Source organism: Scyliorhinus torazame, chromosome 12 (genome assembly GCF_047496885.1).
Source record: "Scyliorhinus torazame isolate Kashiwa2021f chromosome 12, sScyTor2.1, whole genome shotgun sequence".
In the NCBI taxonomy this organism is placed as follows: domain Eukaryota; kingdom Metazoa; phylum Chordata; class Chondrichthyes; order Carcharhiniformes; family Scyliorhinidae; genus Scyliorhinus; species Scyliorhinus torazame.
In genome coordinates this window covers 222,550,567-222,574,541 of record NC_092718.1, presented here as the reverse complement: position 1 = coordinate 222,574,541, position 23,975 = coordinate 222,550,567, and the positions used below count along the sequence as shown (strand labels likewise).

Genomic DNA, 23,975 nt, shown 5'->3' with positions numbered 1-23,975 from the left:
CTGAGGGAGTGCTGTACTGTCGCAGGGTCAGTACTGAGGGAGTGCCGCACTGTCAGAGGGTCAGTACTGAGGGAGTACTGCACTGTCAGAGGGTCAGTATTGAGCGAGTGCCGCACTGTCAGAGAGTCAGTACTGAGGGAGTGCCGCACTGTCAGAAGGTCAGTACTGAGGGAGTGCTGCACTGTCAGAGGGTCAGTACTGAGACGTCATTTTGTCCGAGGATCAGTACTGAGGGAGTGCTGTACTGTCACAGGGTCAGTACTGAGGGAATGCTGCACTGTCAGGGGGTCAGTACTGAGGGAGTGCTGCACTGTCAGAGGGTCAGTACTGAGGGAGTGCCGCACTGTGAGAGGTTCAGTACTGAGGGATGGCCGCACTGTCAGAGGGTCAGTACTGAGGGAGTGCCGCACTGTCAGAGGGTCAGTACTGAGGGAGTGCTGCACTGTCAGAGGGTCAGTACTGAGGGAGTGCTGCACTGTCAGGGGGTCAGTACTGAGGGAGTGCTGCACTGTCAGGGGGTCAGTACTGAGGGAGTGCTGCACTGTCAGAGGGTCAGTACTGAGGGAGTGCTGCACTGTCAGAGGGTCAGTACTGAGGGAGTGCTGCACTGTCAGAGGGTCAGTACTGAGGGAGTGCTGAACTGCCAGGAAATATCCCACTATTTTGAAGAAAAGCACAGGCAGAGGAAGGTCTTCTTGGTTTCCTGGTGTGATGAATACAAGAAATTATCACATATATTATATTTCATATTTGTTAAAGTTATTAAAAATCCTGGTTTACGATACGTATGGGCAGCGTGTCTGATGAAGCTGTGGTCAAGGAGTCGTAAAAATGAGGTAATCATTGATTTTAACAACTTACTTGTTTCCATATGGATGTCCAATTGAATATGGTTTACATTCAGGCGATTCCCTCGGCTGTAGATAATTTATGAGGGGTTGTGTTTAGTCCTGGATAAGCAGGCCATGGGAACATCTTAGTGGGAGGGGACTGGAGAGTGCCGTATGCTTGAGAAATGGATAATGCTATTAATGGGAGGAGCCAAGTCTGTCTGTAGTTTTGCAGTCTTACGTTGAACGGTAGAGTCTTACAAGACAAGGATTTTCAGGTTTTCCTGAAAGGGTGTCTCTGTCCAAAGGCCTGCACAGAGGAGCAAGTAACTGTTTGTAACTTTATTTATAAGTGGCATTTGAACTGTATTGGATTGCTTCATTGGAATGTTTAGCAGGAGGTATAAATAATGAATTAAAGTTTCCTCCCCCATTTTCAAATAAATTTAGAGCAGTGTTCTTCAAAGTCGGGGGCGCGACCCACCCGTGGGTCGCGGGCGGGTGTCGGGAGGGTCGCGGAGCCGTTGTCCGGCACTCCCAATCGCGCAAATCCCCGCGCAGCAGCCGGCTTTTCATAACGCCGGCAAGCGGCCGCGAACAGGTTTATAAAAAAGAAATTTGGCCGCATTGCGCATGCGCTCACGATGATCGGTGCGATGCCCCGCTTATCGGGCACGCATGCGCAGTGCGGCCGCTATTTTTTTTAAACGGTTGCAGCTTTTTGTTTTACAAGTTCCGTAGTGGATTTTATTCCTTTATTTTATTAATTTAATTTTTATTTTTTTCATTTATTTTATTCATTTTTTTCTTTTATTTTACTCATTTTATTTTGTTTTTTTTTACAAGTTCGGGGGAGGGGAGGGGGGGGGGGTTTATTTGATAAAATTTTATAGGAACAAGAAAATGCAGAACTTTGGACAGATGGAGACTCCATACTTTCCGACACCGGAAGGCTTCACCTTCATCCAACAGATTCCACTGGAGGAGCGAGTACGAGGGCCGAAGGGACCCAAAACCATTTCCTCCATTTTTATCAGCAGCAAACAAGGTAAGAGAAAATGGTGGGCCGCTCAGGTCGGCCGGCGTGGGCCGCTCAGGTCGGCCGGCGTGGGCCGCTCAGGTCGGCCGGCGTGGGCCGCTCAGGTCGGCCGGCGTGGGCCGCTCAGGTCGGCCGGCGTGGGCCGCTCAGGTCGGCCGGCGTGGGCCGCTCAGGTCGGCCGGCGTGGGCCGCGAAGGTCGGCCGGCGTGGGCCGCTCAGGTCGGCCGGCGTGGGTCGCGAAGGTCGGCCGGCGTGGGTCGCGAAGGTTGGCAAAAATGGGTTCCACGAAAAGAAGGTTGAAGAACACTGATTTAGAATACCCAATTAATTTTTTTCCAATTAAGGGGCAATTTAGCGTGGCAAATCCACCTACCCTGCACATCTTTGGGTTGTGGGGGCGAAACCCACGCAGACACGGGGAGAATGTGCAAACTCCACACGGACAATGACCCAGAGCCGGGATCGAACCTGGGACCTCGGCGCCGTGAGGCAGCAGGGCTAACCACTACGCCATTTTTTTCCTTTTTAAGAACTGTCTAGCTGTTAATTCTAAAGCTATTTATTTGATGTAATGTGGTTAATTCTGTGTTTAAATTAAAGTTTGTTTTACCATAAAAGATACCCATTGGTCAGAGCCATCACTCCTGTGGTTTAGCCAGCTTCTCTCAGTCTTACAAATTGCAAATGGTTAGAATTCTCGTACAGTTCCAACACGGATTAATATTCATCCCCGAGGGAAGAACAGGATCTGCTGTTATGGGCCAGGGCTTCGAAACTTCAGAGTATATTTATTCCACCTGACCTACAAACTGTATGTTGAATTTGGCTAGGATGAGTACAAGAGCCTTCCCTTCAGGTGTGGATCAACAGTCTTCCGAAATACTTTACTCAAACACGCTTTATTCTAAGAACTTAGTTAGTATATATATATAAATAAACAAATATAGCAAGAATTATTATCAATTACAAACATAAAGATACCCCACAGCTACATTTCTATGTATAACACTTAATGAGTACCCCCTTAACTGTTCCAATTCAAAAACAAAATCCCATAAACCAAAACCCCTTTTCCAGGCCTTGGCCCAGCACTCTGCATTCTCACTTGATTAAGACTTACTTTCCTCCACAGTGGAGACTAGATACAGGGCTGTTAGCGGATGAGGACATCTGTGAGCGAGTGAGAGGGGCCAATCGGGGGTACATAAAGATCAATGACACGGGAGAGACTGCGGCTGCGGTGGTCTGGGAGGCACTGAAAGCGGTTATTAGAGGGGAATGTATTTCGATTCGAGCCCACAGGGATAAAACTGAACGGGCAGAGCTGGACAGGTTGGTAGGAGAAATCTTACAGGTGGACAGGAGACATTCGGAGTCTCCAAATGAGGAGCTCCTGAAGGAGCGTCAGAGACTTCAACTGGAGTTTGGGCTCCTTTCCACGGGGAAGGCGGGGGGTCAGCTGAGGGGGGTAAAAGGGGCACTATCTGAACATGGGGAGAAAGCGAGCAGGATGCTGGCACATCAGCTGAGGAAACAGGAGGCAGTGAGAGAAATAGGGAAAATAAAGGATTTGAGGGGGAAGACGGTGACGGACCCGGGGGCGGTGAATGAAATGTTCCGGGAATTTTATAGCCAGCTATACGAGTCGGAACCCCCGGATGGGGAGGAGGGCATCAGTCAATTCCTGGGGTGGCTAGAGTTCCCGAAGGTAAATGAGGAGCTGGTGGAGGCCCTGGGGGGCCCGATTGGGCTTGGGGAGGTGGTAGATGGACTGGGGGCGATGCAATCGGGTAAAGCCCCGGGACCTGATGGATTCCCAGTGGAATTTTACAAGAAGTTCTCTGGGTTACTGGGGCTGCTCCTGGTTAAGGCTTTCAATGAGTCCAAAGAGCTGGGAATGCTTCCCCCAACCCTATCACAGGCAGCAATCTCTCTCATCCTGAAGCGAGACAAGGACCCGGAGAGCTGTGGATCGTACAGGCCAATCTCCCTCTTGAATGTAGATGCTAAATTATTGGCAAAGATCCTGGCCACTCGAATAGAGGATTGTATCCCGGAGATAATTGGGGAGGATCAGGCGGGATTTGTAAAGGGCAGGAACCTGACGTCCAACATTAGACGGCTTCTTAATGTAATTATGCTGCCAGCGGAGGGGCGTGAGGCTGAGGTGGTAGTTGCCATGGACGCGGAGAAGGCTTTCGACCGAGTGGAGAGGAAGTATCTATGGGATATTTTAGGCAGGTTTGGGTTTGGGCCGGGATTTGTGGAGTGGGTCCGGCTACTGTACCAGGCCCCGTGGGAAATGTAAGAACTAACCGAGTTCGGTCAGAATACTTTAGTCTTTGTCGGGGGACAAGGCAGGGATGCCCGCTCTCCCCATTACTGTTTGCCATGGCCATAGAGCCCTCAGCAATGGCCCTGAGAGCAGCGAATACCTGGAGGGGGATAGTGGGGGGGGGGGGGGGGGTGGAACATAGGGTCTCTCTCTATGCGGACGATTTGTTGCTTTATCTCTCGGACCCGGTGGGGGGATGACCGAAATCATGGAGGTATTAAGAGAATTTGGGCGATTTTCAGGCTATTAGTTAAATATGGGAAAAGCGAGATGTTCGTGATCCAGGCACGGGGGCAGGAAAGGAGGCTGAAGGAGCTACCTTTTAAAGTGGTTGGGAAGAGTTTTAGGTATCTGGGGATTCAAGTGGCCAAGGATTGGGGGCAGCTTCACAAGTTAAATTTGGGCAAAGCAGTGGATCAAACGAGAAGGGATTTCTGTAGATGGGACCTGCTCCCACTGACGCTGGCGGGGAGGGTTCAGACGGTGAAGGTGACGGTCCTTCCGAGACTGCTCTTCTTTTTTCAATGTCTTCCGATTTTCATCCCAAAGGCTTTTTTCAGGAAAATGAACACGGCGATATCGAGGTTTATATGGGGGGTTAAAACCCCGAGAGTAAAGAGGACACTCCTGAACGGGCCCGTGGGGAAGGGGGATTGGCTCTCCCGAGCTTTATTAACTATTACTGGGCGGCCAACATATCGATGGTCAGGAAGTGGGTAGTGGGGGAGGGGTCGGTCTGGGAGCGGATGGAGGCAGCATCCTGCAACGGTACGAGTCTGGAGACTTTGCTGATGGCGCCTCTGCCGTTCCCGCCGGCTCGGTACTCTACAAGTCCTGTGGTGGTGGCAGCTCTGAGGGTGTGGGGGCAATGGAGGCAGCATATGAGACTGGAGGGGGCATCAGTGTGATCACCGATCTGTGACAATCACCGGTTTGTCCCGGGGGGGGCTGGATGGGGGATTTAAGGTATGGCAGCGGGCAGGGATTGAGAGGTTTGGGGATCTATTCATCCAGGAGGGCTTCCTGACCTTGGAGACATTACAGGAGGAGTTTGACTTGCCGGGTCGGAACGGGTTTCGGTACCTTCAAGTGAGGGACTTTGTACGGAGACAGGTCCCAAGCTTTCCTCGCCTCCCCCGAGGGGACTACGGGATAACGTGCTGTCAAAAACAGGGGTTGGAGGTGGGAAGGTTTCGGACATATACAGGGAATTGTTAGAGTGGGAAGGGGCCCCTATCAGAGAGGTGAAGAGGAAGTGGGAACAGGAGCTAGGAGGGGAGCTGGAAACTGAACTGTGCGAAAAAGCCTTGAAAAGGGTAAATGCATCCTCGTCCTGTGCTAGACTCAGCTTGATTCAGTTCAAGGTAGTCCACAGGGCCCACATAACGGTAGCTCGGATGAGTAGGTTCTTCGAGGAGGTGGAGGACAGATGTGGGCGGTGTGGGGGTAGCCCGGCCAACCATGGTCATATGTTTTGGGCATGTCCGAAACTGAGGGAAGTCTGGCAGGGATTTGCGGATGTTATGTCGGAAGTCCTGGAAGGTAGGGTAGTTCCGAGTCCAGAATTAGCAATCTTTGGGGTGTCGGAAGATCCGGGGAAAAGGGGGGGAGGGAGGCCGATATCCTGGCCTTCTCCTCCCTGGTGGCCCGGAGACGGATCTTGCTGAGATGGAGGGACTCGGAGCCCCCGAAATCAGGAGTGTGGGTCAGCGATATGGTAGAGTTTCTCAGTCTGGAGAAAATCAAGTTTGCTTTAAGAGGATCAATACAGGGATTCGCCCGGAGTTGGCGGCCGTTCAGGGATTTCTTTCACTAAAACTGAACGGCAGCAGTAATGGGGGAAAGGGAAAAAGGGGGGTGGGGGGAGGAAAATAGGAGGTATGGCAATGTTAAATAAGGACAGGGAATTTAGTATAGGGGTAATTGGGGATAGGGCGGGAGAAGTGGGGTACGTGGTCTATTGTTTGTTGTTATTTTAGGGGGTATTTTGTGCATCAACCCATGCGGTTGTTTTAGAAATGTCAATATGTTAAAATTGTGAAAATTACAAATGCTTCAATAAAATATTTTCTAAAAAAAAAAAAGACTGGCTTTCCCTGAGATTCTGACCACATCTGGTTTAGCACAGTGGGCTAAACAGCTGGTTTGTAATGCAGAACAAGGCCAGCAGCGTGGGTTCAATTCCCGTAACGGCCTCCTCGAACAGGCGCCGGAATGTGGCGACTAGGGGCTTTTCACAGTAACTTCATTGAAGCCTACTTGTGACAATAAGCGATTATTATTATTGTCTCACCAGATGGTGTAAACCTTTCTGGAAAGCAAACTATATCTTTTAAGTTACCAAAGCAGGTAGCCACGGGATTCTTTCTCGAACAACTCTTTAAAATGAAAGCGGAGAGACGGGCCAAATCTCTCCTTTCTCCTGTTTGTCGTCCACAGCAGTCAAACTGAAAGTGAAACTCAAAAAACCTCACAGCCACAGCCCAGCTCCACCCACAAGATGACATCACTGATGCCATGTGATAAGACAAAAACTTTCTTAAAGGGACACTGCTCATTAAACCACTGCAGTTTGTTGGATCTTGCTCTGTACAAACTGACTGGCTGTGGTTGCTATATTATAACAATGAGTCCATTTCAAACATACCTCATTGGTTGAGAGGCATTTTGGGACATTCCAAGGTTACAGGAGACACCACAGGAATACGAATGTTTCTTTTACCTTTACCAGCTTTTCGGGGAGCGGGATAAATTTGGAATTTAAATGTCTTCCTCGATGCGCTGGTGTTGCAGAGAATAGCGAAGCGATGTAAAATCTGGCTGTCAGTTTACCTCGTGTCGCTGAAGGAGGCCTTGGGGCAGGGCACAGTCACACACGCGGCAGAAACCAATTTCGTCCAAATCCTCACTCTCGTCAAAGGTGGAACGCCATTCCGAGGAGGGGGGCAGAGCACCAACTGGTGAGGGGGTATCGGGGTAGGAAGGAGGGTCTCGCCACAGGGAATCCCGAAACCTTTCCATCAATCCTGACAGCGACCTGCAGCCGTCCTGGGAACAGAGAGAGGGAGCTGGATGATAATCACTCGATACATATCCGTTACTAATGCCTGTTCCAATCCCAGAGCCTCAAACCTCTGACCAGACGGAATCCCCCTCCCACAGACAGTTGTCAACATTCTTCACTGGCTGAATCTTCACTCTTGGTCTTTTAGGCGATGAGCAGTGACTAAAGATGTTCACTTAAACTATTAAATCTGCTCCCATGTTTCTCCTCGAATGTTCCAGCGACCAGGAGATTAACCTTCAACCTTCAGCCAGGACAAACGTGCAGAGTTGTCAATGCTTATCCGGTTGGTAGGCCAAGTCCATCTCCTCCCAGGATCCGGGCACTATCCCAATCCCACTCCCCTCCCCCCCAGGATCCGGGCACTATCCCAATCCCACTCCCCTCCCCCCCAGGATCCGGGTCCTATCCCAGTCCCCCCCCCCCCCCCCCCGGCTCCTATCCCAGTCCCACCCCCCCCCCCCCCCCCCCCCGGCTCCTATCCCAGTCCAATTCCCCTCAGGATCCGGGTCCTCTTCCCCCCAGTGTCCAGGTTCTGTCCTTGTGACCTCTCTCACCTGGTGATGTAGGAGCTGATCTTCCGGAAACATCTCTGTGCAGAATTCACATGGAATCTGGACCGTTTCCCCCGCTGAGGAGACAGAAACTAAACGGAAAAGGAAACAAAGGAAAAACAAATCTGGGCAAAAGTCAGAAAAACAAAAGGTACAGATGGCACAGTGGGGGTGGCAGAGTGGTTAGCACGGGGGGGGGGGCATGGTGGGGGGGGCACGGTGGTCAGCACGACTGCCTCACAGTGGCAGGGTCCGGGGTTCGATTCCCCGCTGGGTCACTGTCTGTGCGGAGTCTGCACGTTCTCCCCGTGTCTGCGTGGGTTTCCTCCGGGTGCTTCGGCTTCCTCCCTGTCATGTGAGAGTACCTTTAAGAAATGGGTGTTTATTACTGCAGTGATGTCAGAGAGTGGGTGGAGCTGGGCTGTCTGTCAGCTTTTTACTTTCGTTTTAGGCTGTTTGCTGCAGGGTGTGTTTTAGTTTCGTTTTCAGAGCTGGATAGCTGCAGTCACAGCCAGAAGGTGCATGAATCTCTCTCTGTAATCTAAAGACTGTAAATCGATCCTGGTGATTTAAAACTAATAACAGTAGTGACTTTAACCTAGTGTGCTTCTGGTAAAAGGTGTTTTAAGTCGTATGGATGTTAAAAGGAAAGCTTAAAGGATTACTTAGCGTTGTATTCTTTGGGAGTTGTATTTGAATTGATGGTTGCTAAGATGTTCACTGTATGTTTCAAAAAGGTTAACTTGAGTTCATTGAATAAACATTGTTTTGCTTTAAAAAATACTTTTCCATTTCTGCTGTGCCACACCTGTAGAGTGGGCCGTGTGCTCCCTGTACCACAATCTATTAAAAGTTGTGGGTCAGGTGAACTCCATGATACACTTTGGGATTCTCTAAACACTGGCCCATAACACTCCCACAGTCCAATGATGTCCCGGTGAGGTGGATTGGCCAGGCTAAATTGCCCCTTAGAGTCCACAGATGTGTAGTTCTGGTGGGGTTACAGGGATAGGGTGGGGGAGTGGGCCTAGGTGGGGGGCTTTTTCAGAAGGAGCAGATTTGATGGGCCAAATGGCCTCCTTCAGCACTGTTGGGATTTCTTTGGTTCTATTATAGGAGGAGGCCATTCGGCCCTTTGAGTCTGCGGCCATTCAACAAGGTCAGGGTGATCTTTGACCTCCGTGCCATCTCTCTGAACCACTCTGTGGTTCGATCAACCTCGGTCCTGAACATATTCAGCAACTGACCATTCCCAGCTCCCTGCGGTCGAGAATTCCGATGGTCAGAGAACAAATCATTCACCCCAGGAAAGAGGCCAGTCAATCTGGTGTCGTCGGACCCCAGACATCGATACGAACACCTCTGCCGATGGTTAGCTGGCGAGCCAAGTGGAACAGAAAGTGAAATCCTCGAAACGTGACCACTCGGCAATGCGACATAAACAGCAGTGACTGTGAGAGTGATCTGCTCGGCACAGGCAGGACTGTGAACAGGGCACCAGCACTGCAACGGAGGCTGCAAACTCCACAAAGCAAACCACCCCTGCACTTTCCCAGTGGAACAGGAGACGATCAATCCTCACCCCACCCTCCAGAGACGCCTCCAGGAGACAATTAAATTCCTCAAATCCTGATGGCCTCTCCCTGTGATGGAGTCAGACACATCTCAGTGGGTAGACCACGCACCTTTGTTTTTTTTTAGAAATTTGGAGTACCCAATTAATTTTTTCCAATTAAGGGGCAATTTAGCGTGGCCAATCCACCTACCCTGCACATCTTTGGGTTGTGGGGGTGAGACCCACGCAGACACGGGAAGAATGTGCAAACTCCACACGGACAGTGACCCAGAGCCGGGATCGAACCTGAGACCTCGGTGCCGTGAGTGAGCAGAGCTAACCCACTGTGCCACCGTGCTGTCAGACGCACCTTTGTGATAGAACATTGCGGGTTTGAAACTGCACTCCAGAGACACACCCACTGCAGGACTGAGGGAGTGCCGCACTGTCAGAGGGTCAGTACTGAGGGAGCGCTGCACTGTCAGAGGGTCAGTACTGAGGGAGTGCCGCACTGTCAGAGGGTCAGTACTGAGGGAGTGCTGCACTGTCAGAGGGTCAGTACTGAGGGAATGCTGCACTGTCAGAAAGTCAGTACTGAGGGAGTGCTGCACTGTCAGAGGGTCAGTACTGAGGGAGTGCCGCACTGTCAGAGGGTCAGTACTGAGGGAGTGCCGCACTGTCAGAGGGTCAGTACTGAGGGAGTGCTGCGCTGCCAGAGGGTCAGTACTGAGGGAGTGCTGCACTGCCAGAGGGTCAGTACTGAGGGAGAACCGCACTGTCAGAGGGTCAGTACTGAGGGAGTGCCGCACTGCCAGAGGGTCAGTACTGAGGGAGAACCGCACTGCCAGAGGGTCAGTACTGAGGGAGTGCTGCACTGCCAGAGGGTCAGTACTGAGGGAGTGCTGCACTGTCAGAGAGTCAGTACTGAGGGAGTGCTGCACTGTCAGAGGGTCAGTACTGAGGGAGTGCTGCACTGTCAGAGGGTCAGTACTGAGGGAGAACCGCACTGTCAGAGGGTCAGTACTGAGGGAGTGCTGCACTGTCAGAGGGTCAGTACTGAGGGAGTGCTGCACTGTCAGAGAGTCAGTACTGAGGGAGTGCTGCACTGTCAGAGGGTCAGTACTGAGGGAGTGCTGCACTGTCAGAGGGTCAGTACTGAGGGAGTGCTGCACTGTCAGAGGGTCAGTACTGAGGGAGTGTCGCACTGTCAGAGGGTCAGTACTGAGGGAGTGCTGCACTGTCAGAGGGTCAGTACTGAGGGAGTGCCGCACTGTCAGAGGGTCAGTACTGAGGGAGTGCCGCACTGTCAAAGGGTCAGTACGGAGGGAGTACTGCACTGTCAGAGGGTCAGTACTGAGGGAGTGCTGCACTGTCAGAGGGTCAGTACTGAGGGAGTGCTGCACTGTCAGAGGGTCAGTACTGAGGGAGTACTGCACTGTCAGAGGGTCAGTACTGAGGGAGTGCTGCACTGTCAGAGGGTCAGTACTGAGGGAGTGCTGCACTGTCAGAGGGTCAGTACTGAGGGAGTGCTGCACTGTCAGAGGGTCAGTACTGAGGGAGTGCTGCACTGTCAGAAGGTCAGTACTGAGGGAGTGTTGCACTGTCAGAGGGTCAGTACTGAGGGAGTGCCGCACTGTCAGAGGGTCAGTACTGAGGGAGTGCTGCACTGCCAGAGGGTCAGTACTGAGGGAGTGCTGCACTGTCAGAGGGTCAGTACTGAGGGAGTGCTGGACTGCCAGAGGGTCAGTACTGAGGGAGTGCTGCACTGCCGGAGGGTCAGTACTGAGGGAGTGCTGCACTGTCAGAGGGTCAGTACTGAGGGAGAACCGCACTGTCAGAGGGTCAGTACTGAGGGAGAACCGCACTGCCAGAGGGTCAGTACTGAGGGACCGCCGCACTGTCAGAGGGTCAGTACTGAGGGAGTGCTGCACTGTCAGAGAGTCAGTACTGAGGGAGTGCTGCACTGTCAGAGGGTCAGTACTGAGGGAGTGCTGCACTGTCAGAGGGTCAGTACTGAGGGAGTGCTGCACTGTCAGAGGGTCAGTACTGAGGGAGTGCCGCACTGTCAGAGGGTCAGTACTGAGGGAGCGCTGCACTGTCACAGGGTCAGTACTGAGGGAGCGCCGCACTGTCAGAGGGTCAGTACTGAGGGAGTGCCGCACCGTCAGAGGGTCAGTACTGAGGGAGTGCTGCACTGCCAGAGGGTCAGTACTGAGGGAGTGCCGCACTGTCAGAGGGTCAGTACTGAGGGAGTGCTGCACTGTCAGAGGGTCAGTACTGAGGGAGTGCTGCACTGTCAGAGGGTCAGTACTGAGGGAGCTTTGATAAAGAGTCATTGGATGCGAAACGTTCACTCTTTTCTCTCCCTACAGATGCTGCCAGACCTGCTGAGATTTTCCAGCATTTTCTCTTTCGAGTTCACCTTAGTGTTCTGGAGGAATGTTTATCGCTGAATTACAGGACGAAGAAACGGTTTATCTGCTGATTGTCACTTGAATGTTGCTGTCCATAAAACAGTTGTTGTGTTTCCTTCATTGCACAAGTGGCGAAAATTTGGAAACACCCGATTGGCTGTCAAATGTTTTGGGCATTTCCTTTGTTTTCTTTTTTTAAATTTAGAGGAGCCAATTCATATTTTCGCAATTTAGCGCGGCCAATCCACCTACCCTGCACATCTCTGGGTTGTGGGGGTGAAACCCACGCAGACACGGGGAGAATGTGGAAACTCCACACGGACAGTGACCCAGAGCCGGGATTGAACCTGGGACATCGGCACCGTGAGGCAGATTTTGGGCATTTCTTTGTTGTGAAGTTAGATAGAAATTTGTTGTATAGAAAGTAGCAGCGTACCCTGCCCCGCACTCTGCACACTCGGGCACACTTGCTCGTGCGATTCCTGGTCTCTGTGCATCACGTACTTTCCACAGTCAGGGCAGCGCCCAGTCCGACTCCCACACGTCTCCTCGTGCTCGGGTAATGTGCGGCAAGGAGTCGCGAGGTCACAAAACCGACAGCTCACCATTCGCTCAACACACTCTTCGATCTGAAGGAGACACACACACCTGGTCATTCCTCCTCAACCCTCCCTATCTGTAACCTCCTCCATCCCCTCAACCCTCCCTATCTGTAACCTCCTCCATGCCCTCAACCCTCCCTATCTGTAACCTCCTCCATCCCCTCAACCCTCCCTATCTGTAACCTCCTCCATCCCCTCAACCCTCCCGATCCCTGTAACCTCCTCCATCCCCTCAACCCTCCCTATCTGTAACCTCCTCCATCCCCTCAACCCTCCCTATCTGTAACCTCCTCCATCCCCTCAACCCTCCCTATCTGTAACCGCCTCCATCCCCTCAACCCTCCCTATCTGTGTAACCTCCTCCATCCCCTCAACCCTCCCTATCTGTAACCTCCTCCATCCCCTCAACCCTCCCTATCTGTAACCTCCTCCATCCCCTCAACCCTCCCTATCCCTGTAACCTCCTCCATCCCCTCAACCCTCCCTATCTGTAACCTCCTCCATCCCCTCAACCCTCCCTATCTGTAACCTCCTCCATCCCCTCAACCCTCCCTATCTGTAACCTCCTCCATCCCCTCAACCCTCCCTATCTGTAACCTCCTCCATCCCCTCAACCCTCCCTATCTGTAACCTCTTCCATCCCCTCAACCCTCCCTATCTGTAACCTCCTCCATCCCCTCAACCCTCCCTATCTCTGTAACCTCCTCCAACCCCTCAACCCTCCCTATCTGTGTAACCTCCTCCAACCCCTCAACCCTCCCTATCTCTGTAACCTCCTCCAACCCCTCAACTCCCCCATCTATAACCTCCTCCAGCCCCTACACTCCCTCCCTATCTCTGTAACCTCCTCCAACCCCTCAACCCTCCCTATCTCTGTAACCTCCTCCATCCCCTCAACCCTCCCTATCTGTAACCTCCTCCATCCCCTCAACCCTCCCTATCTGTGTAACCTCCTCCAACCCCTCAACCCTCCCTATCTCTGTAACCTCCTCCAACCCCTCAACCCTCCCTATCTGTGTAACCTGCTCCAACCCCTCAACTCCCCCATCTCTAACCTCCTCCAGCCCCTACAACCCTCCCTATCTCTGTAACCTCCTCCAACCCCTCAACCCTCCCTATCTCTGTAACCTCCTCCATTCCCTCAACCCTCCCTATCTGTGTAACCTCCTCCAACTCCTCAACCCTCCCTATCTCTGTAACCTCCTCCAACCCCTCAACCCTCCCTATCTGTGTAACCTCCTCCAACCCCTCAACCCTCCCTAGCCCTGTAACCTCCTCCATTCCCTCAACCCTCCCTATTTGTGTAACCTCCTCCAACTCCTCAACCCTCCCTATCTCTGTAACCTCCTCCAACCACTCAACCCTCCCTATCTCTGTAACCTCCTCCAACCCCTCAACCCTCCCTATCTCTGTAACCTCCTCCAACCCCTCAACCCTCCCTATCTCTGTAACCTCCTCCAACCACTCAACCCTCCCTATCTGTGTAACCTCCTCCAACCCCTCAACCCTCCCGATCCCTGTAACCTCCTCCATTCCCTCAACCCTCCCTATCTGTGTAACCTCCTCCAACTCCTCAACCCTCCCGATCCCTGTAACCTCCTCCATCCCCTCAACCCTCCGTATCTGTGTAACCTCCTCCAACCCCTCAACCCTCCCCATCTCTGTAACCTCCTCCAACCACTCAACCCTCCCTATCTCTGTAACCTCCTCCAACCTCTCAACCCTCCCTATCTCTGTAACCTCCTCCAAACCCTCAACCCTCCCTATCTCTGTAACCTCCTCCAACCCCTACAACCCTCCCTATCCCTGTAACCTCCTCCAGCCTCTGCACACCCTCCCTATCCCTGTCACTTCCTCCAGCCCACCAACCCTCGCTATCTCTGTAACCTCCTCCAACCTCCCAACCCTCCCCATCTCTGTAACCTCCTCCAACCCCTCAACCCTCCCTATCTCTGAAACCTCCTCCAACGCCTCAACTCCCCCATCTCTAACCTCCTCCAGCCCCTACAACCCTCCCTATCTCTGTAACCTCCTCCAACCCCTCAACTCCCCCATCTCTAACCTCCTCCAGCCCCTACAACCCTCCCCATCTCTGTAACCTCCTCCAACCCCTCAACCTTCCCCATCTCTGTAACCTCAAGTCCATCAACACTCCCTATCCCTGTAACCTCCTCCAAAGCCTCAACCCTCCCTATCTCTGTAACCTCCTCCAGCCCCTACAACCCTCCTTTTCTCTGTAACCTTCCCCAGCCTCTGCACACCCTACCTATCCCTGTCACTTCCTCCAGCCCACTAACCCTCGCTATCTCTGTAACCTCATTCAACCCCTCAACCCTCCCTATCTCAGTAACCTCCTCCAACTCCTCAACCCTCCCTATCTCTGTAACCTCCTCCAACCCCTCAACCCTCCCTATCTCTGTAACCTCCTCCAACTCCTCAACCCTCCCTATCTCTGTAACCTCCTCCAACCCCTCAACCCTCCCTATCTCTGTAACCTCCACCAACCCCTCAACCCTCCTTATCTCTGTAACCTCCTCCAACCTCTCAACCCTCCCCATCTATGTAACCTCCTCCAACCCCTCAACCCTCCCTATCTCTGTAACCTCCTCCAACCCCTCAACCCTCCATATCCCTGTAACCTCCTCCAACCCCTCAACCCTCCCTATCTCTGTAACCTCCACCAACCCCTCAACCCTCCCTATCCCTGTAACCTCCTCCAGCCCCTACAACCCTCCCTATCCCTGTAACCTCCTCCAGCCTCTGCACACCCTCCCTATCTCTGTAACCTCTCCAGCCCCTACAACCCTCCTTTTCTCTGTAATCTTCCCCAGCCTCTGCACACCCTCCCTATCCCTGTCACTTCCTCCAGCCCACCAACCCTCGCTATCTCTGTAACCTCCTCCAATCCCTCAACCCTCCCTATCTCTGTAACGTCCTCCAATCCCGCAACCTTCCCCATCTCTGTAACCTCTTCCAGCCCCTATGACCCTCCCTATCCCTTTAACCTCCTCCAGTCCCTCAACCCTCCCTATCCCTGTAACCTCCTCCAACCCCTCAACCCTCCCTATTCCTGTAACCTCCTTTAACCCCTCAACCCTCTCTATCACTGCAACCTCCTCCAGTCCCTCAACCCTGCCTATCCCTATAACCTCCTCCAATCCCGCAACCTTCCCCATCTCTGTAACCTCTTCCAGCCCCTATGATCCTCCCTATCCCTTTAACCTCCTCCAGTCCCTCAACCCTCCCTATCCCTGTAACCTTCTCCAATCCCTCAACCCTCCCTATCTCTGTAACGTCCTCCAATCCCGCAACCTTCCCCATCTCTGTAACCTCTTCCAGCCCCTATGACCCTCCCTATCCCTTTAACCTCCTCCAGTCCCTCAATCCTCCCTATCCCTGTAACCTCCTCCAAACCCTCAACCCTCCCTATTCCTGTAACCTCCTTTAACCCCTCAACCCTCGCTATCACTGCAACCTCCTCCAGTCCCTCAACCCTGCCTATCCCTATAACCTCCTCCAAACCCTCAACCCTCCCCATCTCTGTAACCCCCTCCAGCCCCTACAACCCCCCTATCCCTGTAACCTCCTCCGGCCTCTGCACACCCTCCCTATCTCTGTAACCTTTTCCAGCCCCTATGATCCTCCCTATCCCTGTAACCTCCTCCAGTCCCTCAACCCTCCCTATCCCTGTAACCTCCTCCAACCCCTACAACCATCCCGATCTCTGTAACCCCCTCCAACCCGCCCTATCTCTGTAACCTCCTCCAGCCCCTCAATCCTCCCCATCTCTGTAACCTCCTCCAGCCCCCCCACATCCTCCCCGTCTCTGTAACCCCCTCCAACCCTCCAAGATCTCTATGCAGCTGTCATTCTGGCCTAATTCGCATCCCCGACGTTAATCACTCCACCACGGGCGGCCGTGCCATCAGCTGTCTGGGTCGAGCTCTGGAATCCCCTCCCGAAACCTCCAGACAACGCTCCCTCTCTCCTCCACCAAGATACAAATCCCCCCTCACTGACCAGCTTTTGGTCAGTCACCTGTCCCACTATCTCCAAATGTGACTCGGCGTCAAATTCTGTTCGATAATCGTGCCAGTGAAGCATCATGGGACATTTAAAACAACTAAATGAGTGACAGAAGTGGAACTGGAATCTCTTAAAGCGGAGGGTCAGACTCAGATTGGGTAGACCGCGCCCCGCCCCCGCTCCCTGCTCCCCCCGCCCCGCTCCCCCGCCCCGCTCCCCCCGCTCCCTGCTCCCCCCGCTCCCTGCTCCCCCCGCCCCCTGCTCCCCCCGCCCCCTGCTCCCCCCGCCCCCTGCTCCCCCCGCCCCCTGCTCCCCCCGCCCCCTGCTCCCCCCGCCCCCTGCTCCCCCCGCCCCCTGCTCCCCCCGCCCCCCGCTCCCCCCGCTCCCCGCGCCCCGCTCCCTGCTCCCCCCGCCCCGCTCCCTGCTCCCCCCGCTCCCTGCTCCCCCCGCCCCGCTCCACGCTCCCTCCGCCCTGCTCCCCCCGCTCCCTGCTCCCCCCGCTCCCTGCTCCCCCCGCTCCCTGCTCCCCCCGCTCCCTGCTCCCCCCGCTCCCTGCTCCCCCCGCTCCCTGCTCCCCCCGCCCCCTGCTCCCCCCCGCTCCCTGCTCCCCCCGCCCCGCTCCCCCCGCCCCGCTCCCTGCTCCCCCCGCCCCGCTCCCTGCTCCCCCCGCTCCCTGCTCCCCCCGCCCCGCTCCCCGCTCCCTCCGCCCTGCTCCCCCCGCTCCCTGCTCCCCCCGCTCCCTGCTCCCCCCGCCCCCCGCTCCCTGCTCCCCCCGCTCCCTGCTCCCCCCGCCCCGCTCCCCCACCCCGCTCCCCCCGTGCTCTGGACGTAGATCCCATTTCGCATTCAGTAACAAACATCAAACACTCGCAGGGCAGATACAGCAAGAGTAAAGAGCAGAAACCGAGCCTCACCTCATGTCTCTCCAGTTGACACTTTTCAATTCCTTTGTCACACTGACAACATTTAACCTGCAGTCAAAAATCAAAGTCAGACACGGAGACACATCCCACTGACCCCAGACCCACCCCCATCCCGCTGACCCCAGACCCCCACCCCGCTGACCCCAGACCCCCAGCCCACTGACCCCAGACCCCCAGCCCACTGACCCCAGACCCCCACCCCGCTGACCCCAGACCCCCACCCCGCTGACCCGACCCCCAGCCCGCTGACCCCAGACCCCCAGCTCGCTGACCCCAGACCCCCACCCCGCTGACCCCAGACCCCCACCCCGCTGACCCCAGACCCCCACCCCGCTGACCCCAGACCCCCACCCTGCTGACCCCAGACCCCCACCCCGCTGACCCCAGACCCCCACCCTGCTGACCCCAGACCCCCACCCCGCTGACCCCAGACCCCCACCCCGCTGACCCCAGACCCCCACCCCGCTGACCCCAGACCCCCACTCCGCTGACCCCAGACCCCCAGCCCGCTGACCCCAGACCCCCAGCCCGCTGACCCCAGACCCCCAGCCCGCTGACCCCAGCCCGCTGACCCCCAGCCCGCTGACCCCCAGCCCGCTGACCCCCAGCCCGCTGACCCCAGACCGCTGACCCCAGACCCCCACCCCGCTGACCCCAGACCCCCAGCCCGCTGACCCCAGACCCCCAGCCCGCTGACCCCAGACCCCCAGCCCGCTGACCCCAGACCCCCAGCCCGCTGACCCCAGCTCCCGATCAGCTGCCATTTGCTGGCCCGGTGACTCTCTCGGACCTGTCGGTGCTCTCTCTCTCTGTGCTCCTGGAGCTCTGCTGTTGGCACGGGCTCATCGCAGAGGGGACACAACTGGATGAATCGTTTGCAGTGAATCTCGTGAATGGGGTAATTGGAGGTGGCCACATCCTTCTTACTGCAGAGAGATCGACAAGAGCGACAGGTTAACGAATTATCACGTTGCAGCTTATATCATTTCTTGTCGTTGAATTTCATTGTGTTTTTTTAACATAGAATTTACAGTGCAGAACGAGGCCATTCGGCCCATCGAGTCTGCACCGGCTCTTGGAAAGAGCACCCTGCCCAAGGTAAACACCTCCACACTATCCCCATAACCCAGTAGCCCCACCCAACACTAAGGGCAATTTTGGACACTAAGGGCAATGATCACGGCCAATCCACCTAACCTGCACATCTTTGGACTGTGGGAGGAAACCGGAGCACCCGGAGGAAACCCACGCACACACGGGGAGAACGTGCAGACTCCGCACAGACAGTGACCCAAGCCGGGAATCGAACCTGGGCCCCTGGAGCTGTGAAGCAACGGTGCTAACCACAATGCTAACCGTGCTGCCCCCCGTGTTGTTCAGTTGTTCCTCGCTTTCACAGCCACACCTTTGTGTACAGTCTGTTGCTCCATAGTCACACTGTGTGTGCTCAACCTTTTTACCATCTGTGTCCTTTTGATCATCGGATGTATCATTGAACTTTGTGATAGGATTTCCCTTTGGATGATCTGATTTATCGATGATCTCTTGGTGTTCCTCATCTGGAGTCAACTTCTCCAAGATGTAATTTTCTTGTAGGCTGTTCACGATTGATGTGCTCTCAATTGATCTGATCACTGTTGCACTCCGATTGTCAGCCTTTGTACCGTCCAGCTGAGATCTGTCAGTCTCGCCTTTGTCCTGCACAGCTTGTATGCTATTTGTGATCACTTCGCCACTGTTCGCCGATACAGTGGATAGAACTTCATAGTCTACTTCTTCTGGCTGTTTACTGTCCTCACAGCAGCACAGTGGTTAGCACAGTTGCGTCACAGCTCCAGGGTCCCAGGTTCGATTCCCGGCTTGGGTCACTGTCTGTGCGGAGTTTGCACATTCTCCCAGTGTGTGCGTGGGTTTGCTCCGGGTGCTCCGGTTTCCTCCCACAGTCCAAAGATGTGCGGGTTAGGTGGATCGGCCGCGATAAATCGCCCTTAAGTGTCCAAAAAGGTTGGGTGGGGTTACGGGGAGGTGGTGGACTTGGGTGGGGTACTCTTTCCAAAGGCCGGTGCAGACTCGATGGGCCGAATGGCCTCCTTCTGCACTGTAAATCCTATGATTCTATGATTACTGTATATCTCGTTGCCAGTTACAATGATCCTGTCTTCACGCTGTCTGGAACATACAGCCGCTTAACGAGGCTCAGGGCTTTTCCCGCTTTCATTCCCAATACGGACTCTTGCTTTGTCGTCAATGGCAAATTGCACAACGTGACTTTGATTGGGCAGCAATGCTGCCGGTTCACATACCCCGAACGCTCCAATCGCATTCCCGCTGCAAGAAATCAGCCTGCGCATGTCCGAAATCTCCAACTTCCGAAGCGCGCTTTCCCCCCCCCACCTCGTGCGCTTGTGCAAACTGGCCTTTTCAGTGCGCTGAACTTCTAACCGCTTCACTGCTTCAACGGAGGCAACATTTTTCACATTACTTTGCCGATTCAACATTTCAGACATCTATTTTTAGTTACGTTGCTCGCACGGGATATATTACTAGGATCTTCCAGCGTTACTTTTTGTCGATTTTGCAGTCTTTTACTCAGCTTTTCATTTCTTTTAAGCTCAGAATAGCTGCCAAATTTTTCAATGACCACTTCAAACTTATTTTTTATCATCTTCATTCTGAAAGTGGAAGGAGTTATACAGGTGTACAGCAGCGGTCCAGCCAGAATGAGTAACAGCACAATCTTTCGCTTCTCACCGACTGTGTGGAGGTTTAAGGCTGAGAGGTACAGTTCAGAATCTTGTTTGAAAACTTTCCAGTTCACATCTGCATTACCCGATGTCCTGAATGATTCTGGAGTCTGCAGACCCCCCATGAAGCTTCGGCTGGGTATTTCTTTTTGTGATGTTACTGGTTGCTGCTGGACTCGGATTGTTCATGCTGGATTGAGATTTTTCTTTGCAAGTTATTTTCTTTCTTCGAACAGAGATTCTTTCTTTCTCCCTAAACCTGACTATTCTATTCTAGGACCAGTCCGGGTACCATATTGTAATGTGGTCCCCTTAATATTTACACTCCTGTAGCATGTTGTATTCTCTATTCTGCTTTACCTGGATGGCTGGGACGTGTAGTGTTGAATAAAGAACACAAAGCTTGTTACTGAACAAAACTATAAATTTATTACACTAACTAACTAAAGGGAAGGGGGGGGGGGGGGTGAACGAAAGAGAGAAAGTCAGAGAGAGAGAGAAAGTCAGAGAGAGAGAGAGAGAGTCAGAGAGAGAGAGAGAGAGAGAGAGTCAGAGAGAGAGAGAGAGAGAGAGAGAGAGTCAGAGAGAGAGAGAGAGAGAGAGAGAGAGTCAGAGAGAGAGAGAGAGAGAGAGAGAGTCAGAGAGAGTGAGAGAGAGAGAGAGTCAGAGAGAGTGAGAGAGAGAGAGAGTCAGAGAGAGAGAGAGAGAGAGAGAGTCAGAGAGAGGAGAGAGAGAGAGAGAGTCAGAGAGAGAGTCAGAGAGAGAGAGAGAGAGTCAGAGAGAAAGTCCGAGAGAGAAAGTCCGAGAGAGAGAGAGAGAGTCAGAGTCAGAGAGAGAGAGAGAGGAGAGAGAGAGAGAGTCAGAGAGAGAGAGAGAGAGAGAGAGAGAGTCAGAGAGAGAGAGAGAGAGAGAGAGAGAGAGAGAGAGAGAGAGAGAGAGAGAGAAAGAAACGTGGAGTAGCAAAATGGAAACTCACCTGGTCAGTTCCCCATGGCAGCCATTGCACCAACTTTGTGTTTTAAAAAAGGACTAAACGGTGCCCGTGTGATTTCTCGCTGGGGAGCAGGTTAATTCTCAGTAAGGTGTTACATTCGACTTCAATCTCACTAATGAGATAAATTAATGCAAACTGGGGGTTAACGGTCAGCTTGCCATATTTGGGCAAGATCTGGAATTCGCCTACGGGATGTGGCCAGTTAGATAGCAAACTGATTGGCGATGGCCTTACCCGCTATTTAATCGGCATGCCCTGATGCACATCGGGTGCAATGCGGTGGTTAGATTGCGCGCAGTGTCACTCTGTATCACAGTTCTAATTAAAAAAAAAATTTAGAGTACCCAATTATTTTTTTTCCCCCAATTAAGGGGCAATTTGGCGTGGTCAATCCACCCACCTGCACGTCTTTGGGTTGTGGGGGCGAAACCCACGCAGACACGGGGAGAATGTGCAAACTCCACACGGACAGTGACCCGGGGCCGGGATTCGATCCCGGGTCCTCAGCATCACAGTCCCAGTGCTAACCACTGCGCTACATGCCGCTCCTATGACAATTCTAACTTGACAACATTCCTATTCTGCTATTGCAAGTTACTCTCAAACACACACAATTCCAGATTTTCAAGGCATTTATAATCTGTGATATTATCAGGTTGAAGCTGGTATCCAAATGTTTGCAGTTATATTATTGAGAGAGAGGAGGAAATGAAGATGATCTGGCTGCTTTCCACAGTTCACACTGAGATTATTCAGATCCATCCAATTCCTTACCAATTACTGCAGAGAGTGCTCCCCCCAACGTCCACCATCATCACCGTCCACTGCCCTCGACACTGGTCACTGTCAAAACCTAAAACCAACAAGTACCAAATATAAACAGAAATCAGCAGCATTAGATTGTACAAGAAAATCCCCCTCACCCCCCCCCCCCAACACCTCCCTGACCCCATTGCCCCCCCCCAACACCCATCCCTGCTTTTTAAAAATAAATTTAGAGTACCCCATTTTTTTTCCAATTAAGGGGCAATTTAGTGTGGCCAATCCACCTACCCTGCACATAGATTTCATAGAATTTACAGTGCAGAAGGAGGCCATTCAGCCCATCGAGTCTGCACAGGCTCTTGGAAAGAGCACCCTACCCAAGGTCAACACCGCCACCCTATCCCCATAGCCCAGTAACCCCACCCAACACTAAGGGCAATTTTGGACACCAAGGGCAATTTAGTGTGGCCAATCCACCTAACCTGCACATCTTTGGACTGTGGGAGGAAACCGGAGCACCCGGAGGAAACCCACGCAGACACGGGGAGGACGTGCAGATTCCGCACAGACAGTGACCCGGGGCCGGGATTGAACCCGGGTCCTCGGCGCCGCAGTCCCAGCGCTAACCACTGCGCCACCGTGCCACCCCCAAACATGCTTCACTCCTAATGGGTCAGCCTCACCAGCCAGGGCCAGTCGGGGTGGACAATGAAGGCCTATCTAGTCAGCAACTCTGCCATCCCGGGAAAGGATTTTTACAATGTGATTTGTGTTACCTCAGCACAGCCGGGATGGGAGTGAGAGAGTTAATTGCAGTCACTCGACAGGCCCAGTCCTTGTGAAGGGTTCAAACACACTTAAAATATAATCGTCCCGTCCCCAGCCCAGGCACCCAGTGTTTGATGCCCCAGACTCTTACCTCTGGATTCGTGTCCCTCTCTGTCCGGCAGGTCTCTCGTCCTCTCTCTCTTTCACTTTCATTTTCACTTTATTTTTCTCAGATTCTTGATGTGGGTTGGTCCAAAACGGGAAACAGATTTGAGGGTGTTTTCCTCAGCCCTGTGCCTGACGTGGAGGGTCGAAGTACCTCCCTGTCTGACTCTGCTAAAGCAGGATGGCCACAGGCCCAGTGACAACGTCTCACCCGCTTCCATACCAGCCTCAGGTTATATCAGAATAATCATCATCTTTATTATTGTCACAAGTAGGCTTACATTAACACTGCAATGAAGTTGCTGTGAAAAGCCCCTAGTCGCCACATTCCGGCGCCTGTTCGGGTACACAGAGGGAGAATTCAGAATGTCCAATTCACCTAACAGCACGTCTTGTGGGAGGAAACCGGAGCACCCGGAGGAAATCCACGCAGACACGGGGAGGACGTGCAGACTCCGCACAGACAGTGGCCCAAGCCGGGAATCGAACCTGGGACCCTGGAGCTGTGAAGCAACAGTGCTAACCACTGTGCTACCGTGCCGAAACCACAACTGCCCCCAACCTATGCCTAGGCCGAGCTGATGCCCAGGCAGAGTGGACGCTGAGTGGACGTCCTGCAGGGTAGATGGTGAGCCGGCAGGGCGGGGCGCCGAGCAGGCAAGGTGGGCACCAAGTGGGAAGGGCAGTCATCGAATAGGAGGGGCGGATGCCGAGCGGGGAGGGGCTGAGTGGGATGGGCAGGGACTGAGCAGATGCCAGGCAGGGTGGTCAGCGAGCTGGTAGAGCCGATGCCAAATGGCGGCCTGGGGGGGGGGGGTCTGAGTGGGCAGGCTGGGTGGGGGGGGGTCCGAGCGGACAGGGTGGAGGGGGGGTTTGAGCGGGCAGGCTGGGGGGGGGGTCTGAGCAGGCAGGCTGGGGGAGGGGGGTCCGAGCGGGCAGGCTGGTGGGAGGGGGGCCCGAGCGGGCAGGGTGGAGGGAGGGGGGTCCGAGCAGGCAGGCTGGGGGGAGGGGGATCCGAGCGAGCAGGGGGGTCCGAGTGGGCAGGGTGGGGGGAGGGGGATCCGAGCGGGGCAGGGGGGTCCGAGTGGGCAGGTTTGGGGGGAGGGGGGTCTGAGCGGGCAGGCTGGGGGGGGAGGGGGGTCCAAGCGGGCAGGCTGGGGGGGAGGGGGGTCCGAGCGGGCAGGCTGGGGGGAGGGG

General features: G+C 54.0%; 1 protein-coding gene across 1 annotated transcript in view; it reads right to left on the bottom strand.

Moving 5' to 3' along the window:
- xaf1 (XIAP associated factor 1) overlaps window positions 1-23,543 on the bottom strand; it is a 34,106-nt gene extending 10,563 nt beyond the window's left edge. The window contains exons 1-7 of the mRNA XM_072469992.1: window positions 22,765-23,543; window positions 21,855-21,933; window positions 18,133-18,268; window positions 17,334-17,390; window positions 12,228-12,420; window positions 7,826-7,914; window positions 7,037-7,252 (exon numbers count right to left, since the gene is read on the bottom strand). Coding sequence (XP_072326093.1) covers window positions 7,037-7,252; window positions 7,826-7,914; window positions 12,228-12,420; window positions 17,334-17,390; window positions 18,133-18,268; window positions 21,855-21,895 — 732 coding nt within the window. The 5' untranslated portion in view covers window positions 21,896-21,933; window positions 22,765-23,543. The remainder of the gene's footprint in view (window positions 1-7,036; window positions 7,253-7,825; window positions 7,915-12,227; window positions 12,421-17,333; window positions 17,391-18,132; window positions 18,269-21,854; window positions 21,934-22,764) is intronic.
- Window positions 23,544-23,975: the final 432 nt, after the last annotated feature.